Source organism: Sprattus sprattus (assembly GCF_963457725.1).
Source record: "Sprattus sprattus genome assembly, chromosome: 1".
Classification (NCBI taxonomy): Eukaryota; Metazoa; Chordata; class Actinopteri; order Clupeiformes; family Clupeidae; genus Sprattus; species Sprattus sprattus.
This window is the reverse complement of record NC_137920.1, coordinates 34,007,701-34,032,841: the sequence shown is the minus strand read 5'-3', so window position 1 is coordinate 34,032,841 and position 25,141 is coordinate 34,007,701. Positions and strand designations below refer to the sequence as shown.

At 39.5% G+C, this 25,141-nt stretch overlaps 1 protein-coding gene across 1 annotated transcript; it reads right to left on the bottom strand.

Annotated features, from left to right (window-relative positions):
- Positions 1 to 180: 180 nt before the first annotated feature.
- Positions 181 to 2,945, bottom strand: LOC308379859 (beta-galactoside-binding lectin-like; the record flags this gene model as incomplete). The annotated part of the gene is made up of 4 exons (XM_080857121.1): positions 2,903 to 2,945; positions 1,197 to 1,273; positions 758 to 929; positions 181 to 327 (listed from the first exon to the last, which is right to left on the bottom strand). Exons 2-4 carry the CDS (start codon positions 1,271 to 1,273, stop codon positions 181 to 183), a joined length of 396 nt encoding a protein of 131 aa, XP_080713247.1. The 5' UTR covers positions 2,903 to 2,945.
- Positions 2,946 to 25,141: the final 22,196 nt, after the last annotated feature.

Sequence of the window (25,141 nt, the reverse complement as noted above, 5' to 3'; positions counted from 1 at the left end):
TTCACAAGACAAATGCCAAAGATTTTTCACAGTAAATGATTCACAGAAATGTCATTAGGTCAAATTGCGACCTTAACATACTCCAATCAACTGCCGCCTGAATGATACTACAGTGAGACAAAGCTCACACAGTAGCACAGGACTGCAGAGATGGTGGTTGGCCGAGCCAAGATGGTTGCCTCATTTGATCTTAATGCTGTACATCTTGGCGTCTCCTCCGAAATGTATGTACTTGAATTTGTCGTCGCCGAAGCGGTTAGGGAAGTGCATCATGTTGCCATCGGGTAGGTTAATATAAAAGGTTTCATTATTGAAGGTTATGACAAGCTACAAAAGGAGAAGACAAAAATAAGTCATAAGTACCTGTGAACATTAAACGAATACATCCTGAATTCAAGCCGAGCTATATACAGTGGCACCAGCTGATGACATACATGTAAACAACAGAAAACTGAAAAAGGAAAGAACCCCAATTACACTGAAGAGACTCAACAGAACACTAAAAGGAGCAGCTCAACTCAAGCTGAAAGTATTGAACAGTGAAATTTCACCACTAGAGGGAATACTCACACTGAAAAGTTGCCATGATATTGGCAAACAGTTTGTAACTTTTCAATTATGTATGCCCAATGAAATAGCAACATACATTACCCAAACTAACATTCAAATAAAGAAAATGAAAGTTGGAAAGGTGTGCTAGAGGCCTTCAAACCCCTCCTAGGGAAGGGAAGTACACACTGACACAGACAGCCCTCACCTTGAAATCCTCGTCAGGCTGGAAGGGGAAGCAGGACTCCCTGTGCTCATCCATCCAGCTGCCTCCTTGTTTGGAGTTGCAAAGGATGATGTTGGTATCCCCATGAGCATCGAAACGCGGGTTGAAGTGAAGGGCTATGGCGTCGTCATCGTGGCCAATGTCGATGGAGAACCTGGAAACATACAAGAAAGGACAGGCACACACACACACACACACACACGCAGAGAGAGAGAGAGAGGGATGAGATGAGATTACTACTGCAGTTAATGTTCATAGTGGCAAACAGACACACCAGTCACATTAATATTCTGAACCATCCAGTGCTAGGCAGTGTTTATGTTTAGTGTAATTTGACAAAATTATTACAAATTTTGAAGAAACTTTTGGCATTTAGAGTTCTTCCGTGGTACAGTACCATACTTTTTCTAAATATACTCACGCGGTGGCTGATTTGGCTTTGCCAGAGATCTTCAGCTCCTGGCCGGCCTTGAAGGACATATCCTTAACGAGAACCATCTGTCAAAAAAAGTCAAAAGAAACTCTTTTAATCTTTGAAATGAAGTCCATCTGTGATTAGACATTCAGCAGTTCATTTTGTATTGGTCTGGCGGAGTCTGTGCAGGACAGGCAACCAGTACTGACAAAGTCCATACAGACCTACACTGAATCTGCAGCCATTCAAAGAACTCTCCGTGAAAGTTATAAAGCGAAGTGTGAACGTTAAATTCATTTTGAGAGGTTGTTATTGTTACTAAATAAGAACTAAGAACTAACTATAGTTAAAATGACACCCATGCCAGAGGCCTACTCCAGGTAACTCCAAAAAAAATGGTGCTTTTGTACTGTTTCATCTACAACCTCCCAAAGTAGCTTCAAGTAGTCATACCATTCATTTTATTATCAGAATATCCTAATACAATTAAATAAACAAATTAAAATAAGAAATTCTATTAAGAGTATTTTATGCAAAGAACAACTTGACACACACAGCTGTAACCTACAATATCACATCTACAAAATATAGGCAAGTCAGTAGTTAAGCTTAATTAATTATTAATTCGTTAAGTAATTAAACTCCTGACAAAAATGGGCCCATAGAAGATGGTGAGTTTATGACGATGAGGATGTAGACAGAACCCCTCTCTTATCTACTATGCCCATCCCTCTGTTAATAATAAACCCAGTTTCAGTGATTGTAAAGATAAAATACAGGAAGGAGTGGTGAGTAAATGTTGAACTTGACCACGGAGTGAAGGTCTTTGCAAACAGTGTCAGTCACAAGGGGGCCTGTATAACCATAAAACTGAGTTTGAATCCAGACGGTTTGCTATGCTGCCTGAGTGACAACCCTGAAACCTAGTAGTCGATAGCCATGGTGACACTACCCGACCATGGCCACGCCAAACATTCCCATAAAGGGATGCCTCTGTTTGTGAAGTGGGATCGAGACACAGGGGCACACTTGAGAAGGGCTTATACGTGATGTTAGGATGGTGTACAAAATTGTTAGAACAGTGGCTATGGCTGTTAGTGTGAAGGTAAAAAAAAAAAAAAAAAAAAAAAACTGAAAGAATATAAGTTATATCATTCAACAGTCAATTGGTAGGCTATACCACATCTGTTACATTATGACAAAATGGCTTGCTGATCATGCAGAGTTTGATTGTATTAAGAAGAAAAATACACACTTCCCTAAACTTAAACCTACTTCCCATTAACTTTTAGCATATAGGAATTACAACGGTAACAAAATGACAGCGGCAGGTGAAATATTATGTTTCCAGAAATCAACGGCACCTGTCGTTTACCCACCTGATACAGTTAAGCATTTGAATGAAGATCAGGATCATCTTTATTATATTTGCCCAAAACAACTGTGTTCCGTACGCTGAGCACACATCTGTACAGCTAAAAAGCCATAACCCCCTCGGCTATTCACTTTTCTGACAAACTCATAGCGTGGGAACAGAATCTGTACAGCAGAAAAAAATTTCTACTTCAACTTTCCTGCTATGCGTCTCATTGACCGTTACTCGGAAAGTGGTTAGATAGATCTAGTTGTAATTGTATAACTGAACACAATGTCAACAATCCTACTAAGCTAAAGTTAGCAACTGATTCTCATTTTGCAACACATGCACTTACCTTGACTCGGTGAACAGTGAGAACTCCCAACCGAAGACGTTTCCACACGGTAACAACAGCTTTTATTCCTGTATATCGGGGGGCGGGCCTATCAAGAGCTTAGATTTGGACACGGTCCATGGAGGTGGTCGGTAAACAATCCATACACCCGGAAGTAATACTAATTAATGATTTCTTAAGACCAGCCACATGACCGAAAACGTATCAGAGTAAGGTGAGTTTCAGTAAGGCACACTTTATCGGGTGTATCTAAAAAGTGTCCTAAGCCCGAAGTATAAATCAAATGTGTAGAACATTTATGTTTCACAACAAAAGTATTTATATTTCATTAAACAACCTTTTAATCTATATAAATTAACTAATTTATTTTATTTTATATTTTTTATTTATTTTTGCACAGTGTGGAGCATTGACCCTTTAACATTTCACTTCAATTTATTGTATGTGACAAATAAAAACACTTGAACTTGAACTTGAACTTTTACTTAGTGTGAAATCAGACACAGGCATACCATACATCTGTACATCATTACCCTGGAAATTAGAAAAATATAATCTAAACATTTCCCATGTCTACATATGTACTTAAAATCGATATACATACTCAGAGGAATATACAGTATACAGTATATATATTATATATACAGTATGTATATATATATATATATATATATATATATATATATATATGTTAATATTTTAAGGCTGTTACGTTATTACAGTAAAAAAGGCTAAATACACGACTGACTTGTTAATCAAACGTTTACATGGTTTCAAATAAGATGCTAATAGTTACAACCTTACACTAAGCGTTATGTTGGTAGTCAAACTATTGCCATCTTGGCTTAGCTGTTTATTTCATATGGGGTTTTATTTGGCAACAGCTCACCTACCTTGAACGTCCTCCAAGTGTCTGCACTTACTGGCCGTAAAATGAAGCACAATGTTAAATATACAGACAAAATATGAACGTTTAAAAATCAGGCAATTGTCACCTATTGACCTCTGAATGTGAAATTGACATACACTGATACTGCAAAACTTGTGAGGATGAGAAAGCTAAACATTGTACCATTGGGTCAAAATTCTTTATTAGAAGGGGTAGAATCTAATTCTGAAATAAAAAGTGGAGAATTGTTGTCTGTGTGGCGTATGCAGCCTTTCAACTGTATGGTCTATTCACCTCTTTAGGCTAAATAGATATACGTACACTGATGCTGCAAAAGTTGTTTGGCTGAAAAAACTAGAACTGGCATCCCCTCAATAAAGGGGTCATATTTCTATATTAGAGGGTGTAGAACAAAATTATGAAATAAAAAGTGGGGAATTATCGTCTGTGTGGCACACACAGCTTTGAAAGCATGTGGACTATTGACCACTATAGGCCGAACTGACATACACTGATGCTGAAAAGCCTGTTAGGCTGAGAAAATAAAATGTTTTACCCCCTCAATTTATAGGTCAATTTCATTAATTAAAATGATTCTGAAATAAAAAGTGGGGAATTATAGTCTGTGTGGCATCTGCAGCCTTTCAGGCACATGGCTTATTGACCTCTACATGTGTGATTGGCATACACTGATACCGCAAAACTTGTTAGGCTGAAAACATATTTGGCCGAACGGTTTAATTTCCCCACGAAAAAAAACATTGGGCCTCATTCTCGACAGCAGTTGGGAAGACTTTCCGAAGGATTTCAGAAAGAACTCCACTTCGGAAACATTTATGAAAACATTTGTATTCTCGTTAGTTTTTTCTTCTGTGCTTTCTTCTGAACTTCAGACAACTTTCAGAACTCGAAATAGCAGTCGGAACTCTACCGGATTCTTCTCAAATGGGATTCCATGGGCCATCTTGTGGTTATTTGAGGAATCGCGTTGAGGAATGACATTTGAAAAAACTCCGTATTACAGTAAAAGGGTTAACGGTTGAATTTGTGAGAACCCGTTGGTGATTGCGTTCACGTCAGCTCTACAGACATCCTCGGATTAAAATAATTATGATAATAATAAATACGAGAATATTTGTGGGCCTCATTCTCGACCTTTTTCTGTAATCCTAAATGTTTCTTACACGACTTCGCAAAAACAACGTAAGAGAAACGCTTCCGCTGCATTCCCGCATGCTTGAAAATGTGTTCCTAAGCAGCCGAAGTCTTCTCAGCTGGGTTCCTTCCGATTAGTTTCTTAGGTTGATGCGCGTTCTCGTGAAAGTGGATTTGCATACATACACGCCCTGCCAGCTCCTTATTAGGAGACGCAATTTTAGAAACGTGTTCTGTCGCAATCTCCCGAATCCACCTCGTAACAGGTGTTCATTAATAAGGTGGAGATATTGTATTACGTTGAACGTCCGAAGTCCGTAAAACACATTTAATTAGTCACTTTTTTTTTTTTTTTTTTAAATAGTCACCATAGGTGTGAAGACCGGTCCCTAGTAGGAGTATAAATAGCAATTAATTCATGCTTCTGTACTTGGAGATTGGGTTTAGTGTTTATTTATTTATTCACTTACATTTGCAGTGTTCATGTCATTCACATTCAGTCACTTAGCAGACGCGGCCTTTGTCCAAAGTGACGTACAAGGGAGAGAACAGTCAAGCTACGAGCCATGTAGACCTAGTGTAACAATAAATACTACCTCGTATAATTATGACTATAAATGTGAAACGTAATTGTTAATGATACAAATATTCTCGTATTTATTATTATCATAATTATTTTAATCCGAGGATGTCTGTAGAGCTGACGTGAACGCAATCACCAACCGGTTCTCACAAATTCAACCGTTAACCCTTTTACTGTAATACGGAGTTTTTTCAAATGTCATTCCTCAACGCGATTCCTCAAATAACCACAAGATGGCCCGTGGAATCCCATTTGAGAAGATTCCGGTAGAGTTACGACTGCTATTTCGAGTTCTGAAAGTTGTCTGAAGTTCAGAAGAAAGCACAGAAGAAAAAACTAACGAGAATGCAAATGTTTTCATAAATGTTTCCGAAGTGGAGTTCCTTCTGAAATCCTTCGGAAAGTCTTCCCAACTGCTGTCGAGAATGAGGCCCAATGTTTCAAATGAGACATGAAGATCTTAGGCAATGTCATGAAAATCCTGCAACAGGTGGACATTCTGGCTATCAGAACACAGAACAAGAAGCCTCTTATTATTTTTGGGTTGAGCTTTGTTTGCAGAATGTCCTATATGCCTGAATTAAAACAGTGGCCTCACTGTTGCGGCCAATTGATGGTCCCAGTCATGGAATGTTCTGGTCCGAGGAGCCCATCCAGCGCTGTACAGTATGTACAGTTCAGGATGGGTCTTACCGTATACATGTTCAATTACAAACAGACATGATGTACTATACTGGTCCTCTGAATAGTCGTACCCCCAAAATATCTAGGCATTCATAGTTCATAGCATACATAATTTCATCCAAAAGAGGGCCGTCAGGCTCTTGTAGATTTTCTACTTGAAGGAACCACATTTCATCATAGACTTTATCGTAGTTGTGAGATACAAACTCCCCCCCAGAAAGGCTCATTTAGCTGATGCAGCGCCTGCACATTCCACAAGACAAAAATAGTGGATAGCAGTGCTAGTGTGCGTCACACATTTTTCAGCCACAATTAATGAAAACCAAGGTTACATAGCAGTTTGTACTACAAACACACATAGTAATACACATAGTACATGTGTTGGTAAGCGGCTTTCTTAAAAGTTTCAGTACATCATAAACCTCTCTGTGGCTAAGCAAACGTCAGTCTCAACATGCAACCTATTAGCAGAGTTGAATCGAACAAATAGAAAGCCAAAAATGACTTAATGTATTGTCATCCTTAGAAAATAACAGGAGTAAAACATCTGTTGATACCGTCCAGCCGGTATGACTTCATTGTTGATTGCTTGTGATTTTTAGCTAATTATCCTTTTTTAAATTAAGTGCCTGAATCAATTCAACAACCTTGGTTATGACCTGTCAGCAGGGTGAAACTAGCATTACAGAAGTGAAAAGGAAAGTTCACTCACAAATAGGAACAAGCTAGCACTACCACTGTCCGTACTCCACCGGCCATAATGTTGAAAGTGATTTAAGAAAACAGTTGATCTTACATTGCCAGTTCATTGTTTACACTCTTTATCCATTTAGAGCCCTGTAAAATATTTAGTTCTTAAAAATGATATTTGAAAATACAAAACTATTGTGTGTGTGTGTGTGTGTGTGTGTGTGTGTGTGTGTGTGACACATACGTGTGCTTTGTAAAAAGTGTGGAATGTTTCAGTGCATCCTAGAACATCAGTTTCAACCTGCAACCTATTACCACAGAGAGGGAAGTTGAACATCTATCCCTACTGTCACTGTCTCTGCCCTGCGTGTATCTTTAAACCAACCCGATGACCTCCCTCATTACTCCCTTCATCTGGTGAAAACTGAAAATTGTGAAAGATTGACCACCAGGAAAAAACACATTATTAAACAATAAGTAACCCTGTCACAACAGAAAAAAATCTACCTATCATTCACAAAAAGAAATGTCTTTAACATAGTCTGATATGAAGTCTTCTCTAACATACATAGGCCTGCCTATAGTGGATACACATACGTAAAAATAGTTGTGTAGATAAGCATAGTCCTGCTGTGGAATCAAACTCGCAACCTTGGGTATGGGAGGCAGGTATGATAGCATGGTAGTGTTTGTTGCTAGCACGTATCCTCAGGTCTTGGGGAGTGAGGTTTACAACACTCCACCCGCTGGCTACCGTTACACTCACCCCTTCTTAACCTCACACCCATCTGGGTCATGACAGCAATGTAACCTGACAAGCCCCAAAAAACGGGAAATGACTGCTGGATCCTTTTAAGATCAGCGAGTATTGAATTTGGAGAAGTTCTAATATAGCACATTGTAATTGTGAGAATTTATGGACAGGATGTTTGTGTAAACTTTGTGCCCTGATGGAGAACTTAACATTCATTACTCATAATTTTTCTGTTATGTTTAGTATGAACAAGTGCTATCCTCAGAAAGATTTCTTCATCCTGTTCATTTCTTTTTTATTATCTGGGTTAGATCCTTCTAGAATAGAAGATGGAATGTATTTATTGTCATTGTACTGGTGAATACAAAATAAATCCAGGAGCACTTCCTGAGTGAAGCTCTTATGCATGGAAAATAAACAAGGAACATAAAAGAATGCCTGGGAGAATATAAAACTATACATACAAGACTCACACATACGAGCGCATATGCACACACGCATATACATATGCACACATATACATAAGACAACAACCTGTCTCTCAACGTCTGCAAAACCAAGGAGATGATCGTGGATTTCAGGAAGCTGCAGAGGTGGGTACAGGACCCCATACACATCGAGGGAGCTGCAGTGGAGAGAGTCTCCAACTTCAAATTCCTCGGTGTGTACATCAAGGATGACCTAACGTGGTCCATGCAGGCAGGCTCAGCAGTCAAAACTGCACAGAAGCGGCTATACATCTTGAGGAGACTCAAGAAGTTTGGCATGTCTTCAAAAACATTAACAAACTTTTACAGATGCACCATTGAGAGCATCCTCTCAGGCTGCATCACTGCCTGGTATGGTAGCTCCTCCGATGCCGACCGCAAGGCCCTGCAGAGGGTGGTGAAGACAGCGGAGCGTATCACCGGCAGCCATCTCCCCTCCATGCAAGGCATCTACAACAGTAGATGCCTGAGGAAAGCAATGCCACCCAGGCTATGGACTGTTCTCATTGCTGCCGTCTGGTAGATGCTACCAGAGCATCCGAACACGGACTACCAGACTCACAAATAGCTTTTTCCCCCTGGCTGTAAGGCTTCTGAATCAGAAACACTGAACCACTGAACAGTTGCCACCTCCACCTACTCCCTGCTCCCCCACTCATACAATTCACTTAATAGATATATTTGCACAATTTTAAAAACTTTTAACTTATCCTTAACATTTCTTTTTAACTTATTCTCAATTCACACTTAAACTGCTGCTAGCCCTTCTACTGTACTCTAATTGTTGAATGTTAATGTTATATGTTATATTGTTATAATGTCATAGTGTTACAGAGATTATGTTGTTCTTTAAATTGTTGTATGTTAATGTTACATTTTATATGTTTTATTGTCATAGTGTTATAGAGTTTTATGTTATTTTTTGGTATATGTTATATGTATGACGTCTACTGCGTAGATGAATGATGCTTGCCAAGTCGTAAGAATTTTGCTGTGCTGAAGCAATTTGGTACATGCAATAATAAACACACTTTGACTTTGACTTTGACCCTTAAAAAAAAGGCATATATTTAAATAATACATGACCTCTTGTTATGCTGAACAGGTAATATGAATTCATCTGGACAATATCCAAATAATAATGTGCACTTCCCCAATCGCTTTGGTGAGTTCAAGCGCATCCATTTTTCTTTATTCTCCCTGTTTTTCTTGCATCGAATCAGGCCTCGCCCGTTCGAGGTACAGACGCCGTTCAAACACCGAAACGTCCGGCCCGATCCGGTGCAACCTGCTATATCTTTTCGTGGCGGTACTCCTTGCCACTCCTTTTTTATTCCTCTTTTTCATCACCTTTTTTCCCCATAGACTTGCATGGCAGAATTTTGTGGATTATGACATCATAATGGGGTCATTAAAACTAGCTTGCACCTGTGCTTCACTGACACCTGCGCCAAGGTTCCAAGGCTCCTCTTGTCTCTGTCCCTCTCCATTCAACTGTATAACTAGGAATATTAAGGGCTCTACAGTGCGAGTATTTCACTCGCATATGCGCCTAAAAATAGGTACGTGCGAACTTGAAAAATTATTTACGAGCACAGTGTGCGAGTGACAGACAGTTGTCAATACAGCGCCAAAAAGTGAAGCATTCCATTGATTTCACATGGAAACAAGTGACAGGGTCGCGACTGATGTGAACATATCACGATGACGCGCTGAACTTCCTGCAAATGAGTGCGACGATTCGCAAACAATGGGCCAGAGCCATATAAAAAGACAGTTACTACACTCTATGATCTCGCCAACATGCGATCTCTTGGTATAAGTAGCTCTCAAAAACCCCACTGCTCGTAACCTGTTTAAATGGTTTTCGACGGGACCAACAGCAGCATCATCTCGATTTACTGACATTTTCGGGATATAAACACATAATATCAATTGGTAACTGGTGTGTTGTATCCTGTTTATGTCTGATACTTTATAAACATGTATGTTTTACGTTAACTTATTACACTAGGCAGCAATATTGTGAAGTAGAGCTAAAAATGGCTTTGCTAGCTCCCATACTGTAGCTCACACCAGCAACTGCTCAATTTAATACAAGAAAGGAGTTTGGTAAATTAGCTAGTAACTGTCAATGATAACTAGTTATTAGAATATATAGCCAACGTTAAGTTGACTTCAAAGGGGCAGTCGAGTGTTTAGGTTGTGTCAGCTAGCTTGGATAGCTAGCTAATCATTTTCGATTGAAGCTTCACGTTAGCCTCGGTAAACGTTTAGCTAGCTAACGTTAGCTAACTATGAGGTAGCATATCCTAGCTAAGTTATACTAGCTATCGATAGCTAGCCAGTAAACTCATTGCAGTATGGACTATAGGACAGGCTACGCACAACATTAATCAAGCAAAAAATAAATGAATATGTGACTGGTTTGAATAGCCTTGTCTATTTGGGCAATTCGTTAGCCTCGGTAAACGTTTAGCTAGCTAACGTTAGCTAACTATGAGGTAGCATATCCTAGCTAAGTTATACAAGCTATTGATAGCTAGCTAGTAAACTCATTGTAGTATGGACTATAGGACAGGCTACGCACAACATTAATCAAGCAAAAAAAAAATGAATATGTGACTGGTTTGAATAGCCTTGTCTATTTGGGCAATTGTTATTATCATTGACACCACTTTCAACTGTCAAAACTATCCGTCTAGCTAAATCTGTTGGTTATGAGATTTCACAGCATTTCATATGGAGGATATGTGGTTGATTTAACTTTAAGGCCAGCTAGGCATAGTAGTTGTATTGTGCCATCACATCATTTGAATTTTCAAAATACTAATTGCGTCCACAATTTAAGTACTGCAAGCTAGACTACTATGCAGTAGACACAACACACAGGAGGTCCCTGGGCCTGAGAAGGGAAGGAGTTTAATGTGGCTATAATATGGAATTTTAAGTGTGCCTAAAACTAGACTAAATTGTAATGAGTTTTCGAAAACTAGACTGAAACTAAGAAGGATAACTATGACTAAATGTGACTAAAACTAATTTGCATTTTTGTCTTAAGACTGAATCTAAAATAGCTGCCAAAATGAACACTGAGATAGGGGGCCCCTTAATCTGCAATTCATGGTTGCTAGCTCTAATCAGATGTAATAACTAGGCTTATAAGAGAAGACTAACTTTTTATGCCAACGAACACCAATAACTAGAACTAATTTGACAGACTATAAACCAATGTGATACATGTGCTCTGTAGCTATACAGTAAAAGTGTTGCTTACGTTAGATACTAGACCTACAGTCTAACTCTAACTGCATTAAGTCTAACAAGCTATATCTTACAATACATTTTAAGTAAAGCTGGCTAAGTAACCGCATTCATTCCAATATTGTTGCAGAGATGTTTCCTTTTACCAAGATAACAATTTCAACAATTCACTTAGCTCAGTAAGTCAGTATAACGAAATTCTGGAACTATTATGACCATGACACCTAAAATGTTTGTGCTTAGTAAATATGCAAGTTTCATAATACACCTGATTTCCACCATAGAGAGACAATAAATATATTTACATTTGAAGCACAGACAAGATTTATTGCATCCGCAACCAATACAAAATCAAAACAAGCCCAAGTCTCCCTCAACAAATACCGCACAATTCAGGTGCACTCATTGATTAACACGACCTTTGGAGGAATAATTACACCCCATAAGAGATAATGTCACTTGGAGCCTATTTTAAGACTTCTCCGAGCTAAATGTAACACACTAGACCCTTTCACAATAAACAAGCAAACAAACAAACAAAAACAGAACAACAAAGATACCCTCATATGTCTAAACGTCAGTGGAGCCAAAATATAATGGTTGAGCTTGGTTGCTTGCTAAAATATATTGGTTGAAAACAAAAAGGTCTATTCAGTGTCACTGCAAATGGTTACACTGTAAGGCTGGCAGATTCATCCTACAACCTGCATTCAAAGTTGTACTGAACACAGAAAACACAGTACTATACAGATTTTGTTCTCAGATATCAGTCTGTGAGGCCACTCAACAACATATGCGCACTCGGCCACTGCAGTTGCTTGTGCTTGATGGCCGCAACAGAGCAAGAACAGAATCGCAGTTCGTTCACGAAACGCATTCTAGTTTATTTATTCTCCCCGTTTTTCTTGCATCGAATCAGGCCTCGCCCGTTCGAGGTACAGACGCCGTTCAAACACCGAAATGTCCGGCCCGATCTGGTGCAACCTGCTATATCTTTTCGTGGCGGTACTCCTTGCCACTCTTTTTTTATTCGTCTTTTTCATCACCTTTTTCTCTCATAGACTAACATGGTGGAATGTTGAGCCATTGTGACGTCACCCACTCTAGCCAACTGAAATTAGATCAGTTGAAATTGGAGAAGGCGAAGCTTTCCATCACACTGAAGTCACATCATAGATTTTTTTTTTTTGCACTAGATAAGCTTTGTGAGCTTTTTTGATGTAGCCACTCTGAACCCAACCTCTCCGGTGGATATGCTGACTATAACCTTCCTCCAACACAGGGTGGCACTGTTGCACAGTGAGAGGGTGTAAGTAAGAATAACAAATGTCACCTTAGATCATGATAATTGTAGGCCAATTTGTCATTTTCATACTTCTAATCACTGAATCAGGAGAGGAATTTAATGGATGTACGGATTTGGTAAATTGATATCAGGGGAAATAAAGGCCTGAGGCCGAGTTTAAATGTCAAAGGTTAATTTAAAGGAGAGGAAGATATTCCCATTTTGGAAAGTAAAAGGCACGTAAAAAAAAATGCAATGATATGTTGCTGTGTAAGACTGAGCTTTGGGTTTGAACATACAGTATAAGTGTGTGGATTTGTTTTTTCCATTTTCCAAAATGAACATCTATACATCCTTGACTAATTGCCACCATGTCATTAGAGAGAGAGAGAGTCTAATATAGGCCTATCATACTGTATGGAGATTACTGTAGAAACAGCTATTTGTTTTTTACATTAATGTCACTAATGTTAATGTCATGTTATCATACGTAAGGGGATGCAAGAGCAGAGACAAACCAACTTCACAGGATCATGCATAGGAAAGGGCAGGGCTAAGGCAGTCTAGTGTTAGAAATGAAATAGCATTAATGATGTGATCTATGTGTAAGTGAATCTGTTTAAACTACGTTTTCTTTCCGTTTCATGTTGCAGGTATTCATACTAGACTCTGTAAAGAGAAGAACCTGAATAATCTACATGAATAGCCTGTTATAAACACCACCCCGTCTCTGTTCTGTGTAGCCTAGAATTCTTGTGTGTGTGTGTGTGTTAAATGTAGGAATATTTTTGTGTTTGGTAAACATGGATTAACTCATGGAAGTATGAATAGCCTCACTCAAAATGGCTGACAAATGAATGATACCAAACAGGCTGACTGCTGGGATGCGGACAGCCAGGTTGTAACCAAGATGAATTGACTTTGCCACAATTAACCCAGGAAAAGGGAGTGGTGCCAAACACGCAACAAGTTCTGATTGAGTCAATTGGTGTTGTTTGAGAAATACTTTTAACATATGAAAACTAAATATAGGTGGAAGTCAAAGTATCGCAGTCATAAATCAACTAAATATTGGTCTTCTCTACCTTAGGCCCTCTTAAATCATCACCACTTATATCCCTACTGTCACTGTGTCTGCCATGAGTGTATCTATAAACCACACCACCACCTCTTTCCTTACTGCTCATGACAATTCTGATTGGGTAGAATGAGTTGGACCCTTGATCCCTCTTCCTGTGTCTACTCATATCACTCATAAAGACTGTCAGCAGTCACGGCCAATTTAGAGTGGAACCACCTCACATACGAGAGTCAAGGTATGTACAATTAAAAATGATCTAAATGTAATGTCAAGGTCAAACGAAACAAATGACTGTAGATCAGAATACAGTAGTGGTGATTATTTTACCTGAGCATCAGAAAAGGATGAAGTGCCATCTAATTTTCAGTTAGTTATGCAAGATATCTGGATGTTTAGAAATGTATAGAATTATGGAGGAGGACGTAAAATTAGAGATGTTTTTTTTTTAAAGTGCTAGGTAACTTTGAATGGATGAGCTGCTTCTTTTGATTGTACTCTGTTCCGGTCACGCCCCTTTTCTTGACTTTTAACTCACACACCTCTGCTACAGCCTGTCACTTTCTTCTATAGGCTGTCAGAGGGTAGTTAAAGTGCTTTTGGAATAGTGGTCAGTACCTTTGTAAAACCAAGGGAAGTGAGAGTGCTTTTGGACAACTGGTCAGTGAAAGTGCAGGGCAGTGAAAAGGGGGTGAAAGTGCTTTGTGTAACGCTATACGTTTTTATTTAAAAACAATATCTGCTCCATCACCTTGTGACGGTTTCTTTTTTTTATAAACAATTTCGCCCGCCTTCGAAAATACTGGAAGTCGGAAATCGGAAGGTACTGGTGATGCAGGCTTGCATAAAATGTATGTGCAAGCACATAGAGATGTGGGTACACTTGTTTATTTATTGCCCAGTATTCAAGAGGATCGTCCATTTGGCTCAGCCAAGTAATGCTGGACCTCCACCATGGCATCTGCTGGTGTTGTGTGTTCTTTGGTTCTGGTGAACACTTTTGTCTAAATGACGCCACAGTTTACCTAAGAAAAATTAACACAATTTGTTATTTTATGTAATAAATCAGTATCAAAACAGTATAAAGCATGAAGAACATACCTGAGGAGGTTGAAGGTCCCTCAGCTTGACTGGCTGTTGTTGCTGGTTGTGGTGGTGGTGGGGTGTGTTTTTTTATAATGTAGGCACACTCACTGGTGAGCCTCTTCACTGCTTCATTTGCTTGGGTCTGGCTGATGAAGCCTAGTGTCTTGAAGTGTGGGTCCAGCAGCGTTGGCAGTGTCATTATGCTCATTGACGGTAGTTGATGCAGTTTGTCTCTAAATTTGTCTTAACAAACTGTCTGCCAGCTGCTGACCCAACACAGTGGTTTTGGTAGGCATTTCCTCAGCCAATGCATGGTTTAACATTTCAGCAGTGTAATTACCTTTGAAGTGGACACCCGCTTCTCCTCGCTCAGCTCCACTGTGGCATTGATTAAGGGTGATAGGCAGTGGTGTAGTGGTCCCTGGATAAGTGGGTATACTCTTATTTTTTTTAAGCAGCCCATACAGCACAGGATAAACACACGGTTTTGAGAAGTGGGTATACGCAATGCTGACTGAAAAAAAAAGTGGGTATACTCTGTATACTCTCCAACAACCATATACTCCCCTGGTGTCAGAGGGGGTGTATCAGTGAGCAATGATGCCACAGCTGCACCTCCTGGCTCCCTCCGGTCATAAATCCTTTGAAGCATCTGGTAGGTGCTATTCCAGCAGGTGTCCACTTCTTGGAGGAGTTTGAGTGGAGGCCTTGCCATGTGGGTCTGCATTTGTACAAGTCTTTCCTTTACACAGAAAATAACAACATAAGAATTTCTGAGGGAGACCATAATGACACGTTGGCAGCGACATAATAACACATGTAGTACAATACATGCCTGTCAATACATGATTGTGTGAATGATAACAGCAAATATAACATAACATATAATGTACCATACCTTAGCAGTAGTGCTGGATCGGCAAGCATATTAGCTGCTGCATCGGTCACCACACATGTAACTTTTAGGGTGATTCCCCATTCCTCCATAATGGAGGCCTTGGCTGCTGCCAAGTTCGCCGCAGTATGGGCTTGGGGGGATTTCTGCACACCTAAAAGTACTGTGCTAAGTGTGTTAGTGCCATTGATAAATTGACAGCTGACTGCAAGATATGAATCCATTTGAATCTAAGTCCACATATCTGCAGTGAGGCTCACTGCAGCAGCTTCCCCCACTCTTGCCTTGGCTTCCTCCTTGGCCTTTAGGAATTTCGGCTCCACCACGGCTTTTTAAGGCCTGAAGAAATATGATTAAATAAAAGCTTTACAAGAAAATGTAAAACTACACCATGGAGGGAGGTGAGGGGAATCGAAATAGTTACCCTGCAGCAGTGGCGGTCCGTGCATTTCACGACTAGGCCTTCAGCGATGTCCTACACGATGTTAAACTGTGTGAATCCACCTCCTAATACCACCATTATGATGACGCCATGGCTCTCGAACCATTATATTTATACAGAAAGGCAGTATAAGTGAGCATTGCATCACCTTAACATAGTCGAGTACAACAGACTTTATTAATATTTCCGGAGCATTTAAAATCAATACACCCGTATTAACAATACATTAAGAGTAGTAAACTCTCAGTTACGATCGCTTGGATATTACTGTCACAACTTTAAAATAAAAGGCGATTTTCAGGGATTAGTCTACAAAGTTTTATTAAGTCCACCGAAAGTAGCCGTGAGCTGTAACAAGTTTGTCCACTAAACATCGCATTGTCCCACCTGCAAAGCAGTTTCATTAAACTTCCCATCCTCACGATATCCAGTTTTTCTTGAAAGTTCCGTCTTGAAAATGGCGTTGTAATTGTATCAAAAACTGGAATTATCAAGTTGGTGTAAACTAGTTTATTTGAGTTGGTTAATGTTATTATATTTAGTCTTACCAATTGAAACAACTAGCATAATAAGCATTGAAACCGATGTACGTCGTTTTCGCATTAGCCAGCTAAACTGAGCACTGAAGCACTGCACCGGTTTGCCTCAGTGTCCAATCAAAGGACGTTTACGTGTCACGTTCAACGCGAGGAAATAAATCTTCCGGGCCTTCTAGAAGGCCCAGTGTCGCCAACTCGAAATCTGATTGGTTGTCACAACTGTCTGTTTCAGTTCATTCAACTTAAATGAACTGAAACAGCCAGTTGTGATAACCAATCAGATGTACACGGGCCTTCAATGTGAATTCTGAAGGCCTCAGGGAAGATTTCTGTTCTCGGGGAATATTCCTCGGAGCGTAGCAACACATGATAGCTGAAATATGATTGGATGAAAGCTCTAACATAAATTAACAACGCTGGAAGCTATGAAATGAAGATAATGGACTATGGGGAATAATTTAATACATAATAATGAAAAGAAAATATTAAAATTAAATTTATTTTATTACATTTATTTTCTGATGATGTTTAGGCCAGCAGAGAAGGCCTTGAAGGCCCTGACGGACCACCACTGCCCTGCAGCTACTAACCAATAGCGGTGTCGTCTGTACTACATCACACTTACTGTTACTTTTATGTCGTTGTCTTGTTTGGACAGACATTTTGCATAAGCACGTTTCTCTCTCTCTTCCAAGTTTGTGTAGGTGTATTATTGGCTATTTGGCTGATAAATGTATCTTCTTATGTGTTTTCTTAGACTCAGTCATGGGACAAGAACCATCAGGTATGTCCAGCTATCCATTTATAGTTACTCCACACAATAGAACTAAAAAAAAAAACATGGATTTCACATTCCCTTAGTTGATCAAGTAAGAGAAAAATGCTTAATTTGTTGTTAGTCTGTTAGTGAATAGTTCTGTTGACTGATCTCACTCTATTTTACAGCACCAGAACTAAAAGGTAACTTAACATTCAACCAAAAGACAATCATTATTGTAAGTCAATTTTGTCTGTAAATAGAAACGCATTCTCGTCTAGTATTTTGAGATATGTTCTGCTGTACTATACTGTATGCTGTGAAATTGACAGAGAACCTCTTTATTATTGTTGATATTGTTGTTTTTTATTATTGTTATTGATGTTGTTGTCTTGTTTGTATAACTTATGACACATGAATGTTATTCTGCATTTTATATCTATGTGTTTTCATATCTATTTATATAAGACATCGGTGTGAAAAGAGGAGAGGACATAACCTTCAGGTGGGACGCAAACTGTGAAGTAGACGGCACATGGAAAAAGAATGGTCTGACATTGCACAGTGATTGCAGGATCATTATCACAGAACCAAAAGAAAAACTATGCTTCAACCTGACAATCCATAATGCCACAGAAGAGGACGGGGGTAAATACACCTTAGAGTTGTCTAACAGGCGTGGCGTTGCTTCAGATTCTGCCGAGGTCAAAGTACTGGGTAAGTTCTTGAATTCTACATTGCTTGAATTTGAATGCGTGTGCTCATTTAAGCAGTCATTGTTGTATTCTGGAACTAGCGGTGTTATGTTTGAACAGATGAAACACTTTATTACATTTAAAATTGGATGATCTTGATCAAAGCAGTATTGTCTGAAATACTTTACCCAATACTTAGGTGTTCTCATTGAGCACACAGTGCAATTGTTGATAATGATATGTGTGTGTATTGCAGATTATGCTGTTGCCTGGAGAAAAATTCACTATCAGTAGGTGAACATTCAGCACCCCTCATTATGCATGGTGTACTGAACATCATTTTAGACAACTCATTTATTATGTCTATTTGAAAATCTGTGCATAACATAAGAGAACTCCAAATTGGTGTTGTACAGCTTTCACAGCCTTGAACATTGAACTACTGAAAGCTATATTGGAAAATAGGATGTAGGTTTTGAGAATATACTTTAAGGCAGAAGTGTGTGTGTGTGTGTGTTGTGTGTGTGTGTGTGTGTGTGTCTCACAGAAAAAATGACCCAGTAAAAACGGCCCTGGGAGAGTTTACACCCAGCAACCCAGAGACACAACGCCTTCGCTTCCTGCTACATGGGCCAGTTGGAGCAGGGAAATCCAGCATTATGAAAACATCTGAGGCCTGCGCCCAAATCACTTGAACTTCTTTATTATTTACATTAACAGGTTAGAGAAGCTACCATGAGCTACCAGTAATTTCCATACGAAATATTGCTTCTTTATTCTATTATATAATTAAGCAATAAGGTTCGAGAGGCAGTACGGTATCGTCAATAATGTACTTGTTCGAGGGAGTTGTTAGGCCCGACGCGCAGCGGATAAAGTGCAAATCGTTCACAGTTGTTAACATGGTGACCATGACAACCATAAACACTAGGTGGGCGGGGCTTACATACACATACTTTATGTGGTATGCTTCAATGCATCATTTTACCCTTACATTTTCAATCAAACATCTTGTAAAACTGAGAATTAGGATCTTACAAAGAATATTTGCCTGGAGATAATTGAATCAATTTGTCACTAGTTAATCACATATATTGCTTGACCACTGACCACTTTACCTTTCAGTACAAGACGTACAAGATTAAGCACCAGCAGGGACACGAGTTGTCTTTTGTCTTCAATGACCTCATGGGTCTAGAGGGACAAGACGATAGTGGGGTGCTGCCTGACGACATCATTAATGCCATAAAAGGTCATATCAAAGATGGCTATGAGGTAAGGTTGAACAGAAACACACACATATATACATGCTTACATGCAGGCATACCTATAAGCAAACATAAATACATACTGACATGATGGACACAAGCATAAATGACAACACATAAACAATCAGAATCAGAAGAATCAGAATATTTTGTATTGCTACATTACTACAGAAACATAAGAAAACAATATAGAAAATAAAATATAGAATACAGAATATGTTAGAGTAAAAATGAAAGAGTTTGTGCAGGATAAGAGTATGTGCAATGTGCAAAGATAATGTAATAGACCAGGAAAATAGGCGTTAATGTTACACATTGAGTCAGATGTGGAGACTTTATGTTAAAGAGTGTGTGTCAGGGGGGAGTCCCTGGCCTTGTTGATGAGGCCAAATGCAGACGGATGAGGCCAACTGCCCTCCTGCCGGAGGGGACTGTCTCAAAGAGTTTGTGTCCAGGGTGGGTGGGGGAGGCCACAATACCTGCACGTCTCAGGGTCCTGGAGTGTGGAATCTTTTCCTGATGTTCAGCTCCCACTCAAGGTCCTGGGAGATGATGGTGCCAAGGAAGTGAAAGGACTCCACAGTGTCGACTGGGGAGTCTCTCAGGGTGATATGGCTGGGTGGAGCTGGGTTCTTTCTGAAATCTACATCCACCTCCACTGTTTTTAGAGCGTAGAGCACCAGGTTGTTCTGTCCACACCAGGTCACCAGATGGTCTCCGACCTGTAAGCGGACTCATCGCCACCAGAGATGAGTCCAATGAGGGTTGTGCCGTCCGCGAACTTAAGGGGCTTGACGGACTGGTGACTGGAGATGCAGCTGTTGTTGTACAGGAAAAGAGTAGAGGGGAAAGAATGCAGCCTTGAGGGACACAGGTGCTGAAGGTCCGGGAGACAGAGACATGTTTTCCCAGCCTCACGTGCTGCCTCCTGTCAGACAGGAAGTCTATGATCCACCTGCAGGTGAGAGCTTGTCCTGTAGCAGAGCCTGGATGATGGTGTTGAAGGCTAGGCTGAAGTTCACAAACAGGATCCTGGCGTAGGTTCCTAAGGAGTCCAGGTGCTGGAGGATGGTGAAGGGCCATGTTTACTGCATCGTCTACGGACCTGTTGGCTCTGTAGACAAACTGCAGGGGGTCCAGGAGAGGGTCAGTGAGCTGGGACAGCACAAGACCCTCAAATCACCACAGTGGTCAAGGCGACAGGTCTGTAGAGGTCTATTTCCCACACAGAATCTGGATTGCCTGAATATGGAAAGAAAGGTTGTCGGATCTGTGTTCCGTCCACACGAACCCGGCGGATTGGGTCCCTGAATCCGCAACCTTTTGAATCCGGTCTTCAGAGTGGAAAGTGAACACCCCAAGCACCGCCTCACTAACTCAGCCTGAACCCTTATTAACCCTGCTGCGTCACTTCATAACAGTGACAACCTAACCTAAATCGATGTGGTTAATAAGCTGGTAAGGAAAGGGATGACATTAACAAGTCACACTTTAATCGAGCACTGTTTGCATTGCATTAGACATAAGTAATGTGATGAAACTCACAGACAACATGTGTGATGGTATCACCATGCTTCATTAATATGGAGTATTATTACGTTATTATTGAGTAAGAATAGTTTCAAAATTCACAAATAAAGGTCACTCGACTCTCAAATGTATTTTCTGATTCACATATAAATGTCAAGGAATTCACAGATGTAAACACTGTTACATTTATTTACAGACTAACAAAGGAGCACTGCCGCTTAACACACTGACACGGTTTTATTCACAAACGTTTTTGTTTTTTTCAAAGAAGCCTATCAGATGTCTCTTACAATTTCAGCCAATCACATGAACATACATTGAAGGGTGGAATTGAATGTGACAACACTACGTTTAGTCTGCTCAGTGTACAGTAATGTGGACTACTACAACATAACAGACATTTGCATGCAACTGACTACACTGTAAAAAAAAAAATCGTAAAAAAACGTTTTTTTTTCCGGCAGCTGGGGTGCCAGAAAAATACCGTAAAATAACAGAAAATTACTGTACCGTAAAAATACGGTTATTTCCCGTAATTAAAATACAGTTTTTAGTTGTAATTTTACCAAGATTTCCCCTTATTTTCAGGTTTTTTAACATTAAATAACAACATTTTCACATTTTAAAACAATTAAATGACCTAGAAAAACGGTAAATAAACGTTATATTACGAACATTATTCGTAATACAACATTTATTTTCCATTTTTCTAGGTCATTTAATTGTTTTAAAATGTGAAAATGTTATAATTTAATGTTATTTTACGGTATTTTTTCTGGCGCCCCAGCTGCCAGAAAATTACCGTTTATTATAATTTTTAGTGTATAGTCACTTACCTGATCTTTCAGCCTTTGAGAATATGCCTCTCTCTATCACTTGTTCACACACTAAATCCATTTATTGGTCTCATAATTACAGAAATGTGCTGTTAAATTAAATTACCCATGAAGATGGTAGATTAACATTGTTATACGAGTAATAATGCTTACATTTACAGAAATGTGCTGTTATTAGTTGGTTTTAATGGCATTATTTGTTTAAAAATCCTGTATATAATTTTTTATGAGATGTAATATAATAGTATACAACAATAATTTGATTAATCTTTAAAAACTAGTTAAAAAAAATGAATATTTAAAGCACTTTCAACTTAAAAAAAAACTATACTCACCTAATAACACCATAATTATTTAAATTTTAAATGGTTTAAACCAGTTTTTGGCCAGTCGGAAAAGGGGCTTAAATGAATTGTGTTTGAACAAGACTAAGCTGAACAAGAACAACTACAATTTCCCATTCTCTGTATTTTTATTCTGTATATATATAAAAAATAACTAACAGGTAACCATACAGCAACTGGTTCTGAAACAAACAAAAACAAATTCAACTGAATTGGAAATGAAAGAAAAAAAGTAAAAAAAAAAAGTAAACAAAAATCCACAGACTCTTGATATCTTCTAATATAATTTCCAACTCGACTGCAAATGTAAATGTTTTTTTTTTCAATAAGGCCCAATACATCAGCCCTTCATCTCCAAGTGGCATAGCAATCTTGTCACTTCTTGCGACGATCAGCTACTGCTGGGCAGCTCCGCTTGGGTGTCCAATGCACACAATGCTAGAGGCTGGTGGCCTCTCGATGAATCAGGATTCTCAAGCAATGATGAAATGCTCGTTCTAGGCTGTAACACAAAACGTTTGAATTACTACATTATTAAACCAGCATGGGGAGGAGACCACAACACAACATCAGGATGTTCAGTGATGCAACCAATAAGTCATAAGACACAAACATACTTGCACAAAGTCCATGAGGTAGGAAATGGCTGATTTAACACTGCAGCGACTCCATCCAGCCCCTCGTCCTGATGGCATTGGTGGAAGAAGGTGTATGAGCATCTGAAGTGCTTTGAAGCAAAGCATGTCTACATGAAAATATTAGAATCCAAATTAGATATCTACCATTACACAAGGTTAAAGTGCATATGACACCTAAAAAAAAAAGGTAAACGGCATATAATTATCAAGACTATACATAAAACATAGTACTTTGAAGCAGGGCCGTCGTAAAGGGGGGAAAGGTGAGGACGATTCTAAGGGCCCACAGCCCAGGGGGGGCCCACAAAAACCCCAGTAGCCTACTATGTAAGCTTCCCTTTCCATGACTAAATTATTATGTATAGACATATCTTATTTTCATAATAATGCATCAGAGTTAAAACAAAGCGAAAAAATCAAGCAAAATTTAAAAAAAATATTATTTTTTCCGAGCAATAGCCCTCTTTTTTAAAAAATGGTTTGGTCCATATGCACATTAACACTCGCGCACGTGAAAGAGAAACTGTCATCTTGAGAGTTTAAAATGATATTAAACGAAGGGAAATCTACTGTATGGAAATATTTCTGCTTAATAGACGATGCAGATTCTAATTAGGCTGTTGGATATGTCCAATGTCAGAAGTGTGAAGTTTTAATGAGATATGATTGATGCAACTCTCGATGGTTGGATGATAGTTTCATAACGAACGTCGGCGTGCGCCAATATCTTCAATGGTAAGAGACTTGTCTGTTTTGCTTCCGTTGGTGTATCATAAAACGTGAGTTTTATTAAAGCATAGCTTGTGTAATGTGTAGCTATTTCATTCTATTTGTTAACCTTTCCTGCTGTCTGTCTGACCGTAGTTGGGGATTGCACGGGAGTAAAATGCTCCAGGGCCAAAGTAGATTACATGTTTTTAACTGCGGGGTTAATTCCCTTTCCTTTACCCTCCTTCCCCTTACAGACAGCAGGACAAGTTACAAAACGGAATTAAATAGCTACGCATTACACACGCTATGCTTTAATTAAACTCACGTTACTCACATACTGGTTAACACTTTTACAGCACATAAATGTTTGTCGCTGCATCCAAACTATGCGTCACCGTTCTCCCTCCCTGTACGTGCTCATCTTAAAGGAGCCGCACCATTTTACTAAACGTTCCTGCAAGGTAAATCATTTAATTTAAATATGCTTATTGGCCTTATTGTGCACCATTGTGCGTTTAACAGCGCTTTTTTTGTGTGAAAGAGCATTTAACTGTTGATGCCCTAGTTTAATAAAGCCAGGCTATTCATAAACAACGTAGGGCCTACGTAAATCTGGCATTAGAAGCTACTATGAACAGTTGAGAAATTGATTCTGTCGGGCTTGGTTCGGATTCGAAAAAAACATATTTGAATGGCTGTCGGACTCAGTCCGGGCTCGGTCACTATTCTGCCGGACCGGGCCGGGCTCGGACAGAAAAATTGGGCTATGGTAGCTTATTGACATGAGTCTTAAGCAGGGACATAATAATACCCAGGCAGTGACTCTTTGTTGAGTGGTTAATTGAAAAAAAAAAAAATGAATGGGGTGCATTGCGTCAGGCACTGCCAAGAACATAGAGGAACAGAAAAATTAAGAAAAAATTATAATACTTATACTGTAGTCTAAGAAAAAAAAGTTGGGTAAAATTGGCGATGACAAGTTGGGGAGGGGGGGGGGCCCACAACAATATTTTTTCAGGAGGCCCAGAATTCCTAGCAACGGCCCTGCTTTGAAGTCATGTGTAAACCCGATGATTGAAAAATTAGGTTTGTACACGATTTCAAAGTGTGGTTTTCGCGACGCTCTTCGGCAAGCAGTGCCGGCTTACCTGAAACCTGAAGTCTGTGGCAGAAAATTGCTCAAAATTGCTGAATTCTTCACCCTCCATCGATAGCTGTGTGGTGTGGGAACGAATGAAGTCTACCACCACTGACATCACAGGGTCACCTGGCGGTAGACCTCATTCGTTCCCACGCCACACAACTAGCGATGGAGGTTGAAGAATTCAGCAATTTTGAGCAATTTTCTGCAACAGACTCAAGCAGAGATGAGATTGAGGAAGACTTCGATCCGGATCAGTTTGTAAAGGTGATTGTGAGCATTGAGCCGTATCTGGAAGACGAGCCAGCAGAAGAGCCGAGTTCTGACAGTGATGACATAGTAGCTAGCTAGCCTCGCTGCTAATAAGTATAACGCCCCCCTCATTGAGGCAGATGTACCGTTTGCCTCCAGTCTCTTAGCTCTTTCACAGCTGTTGTTTGTTAGGTCAGCCATTCTAAATACGTGAAATACATTCCCTATTTAATGG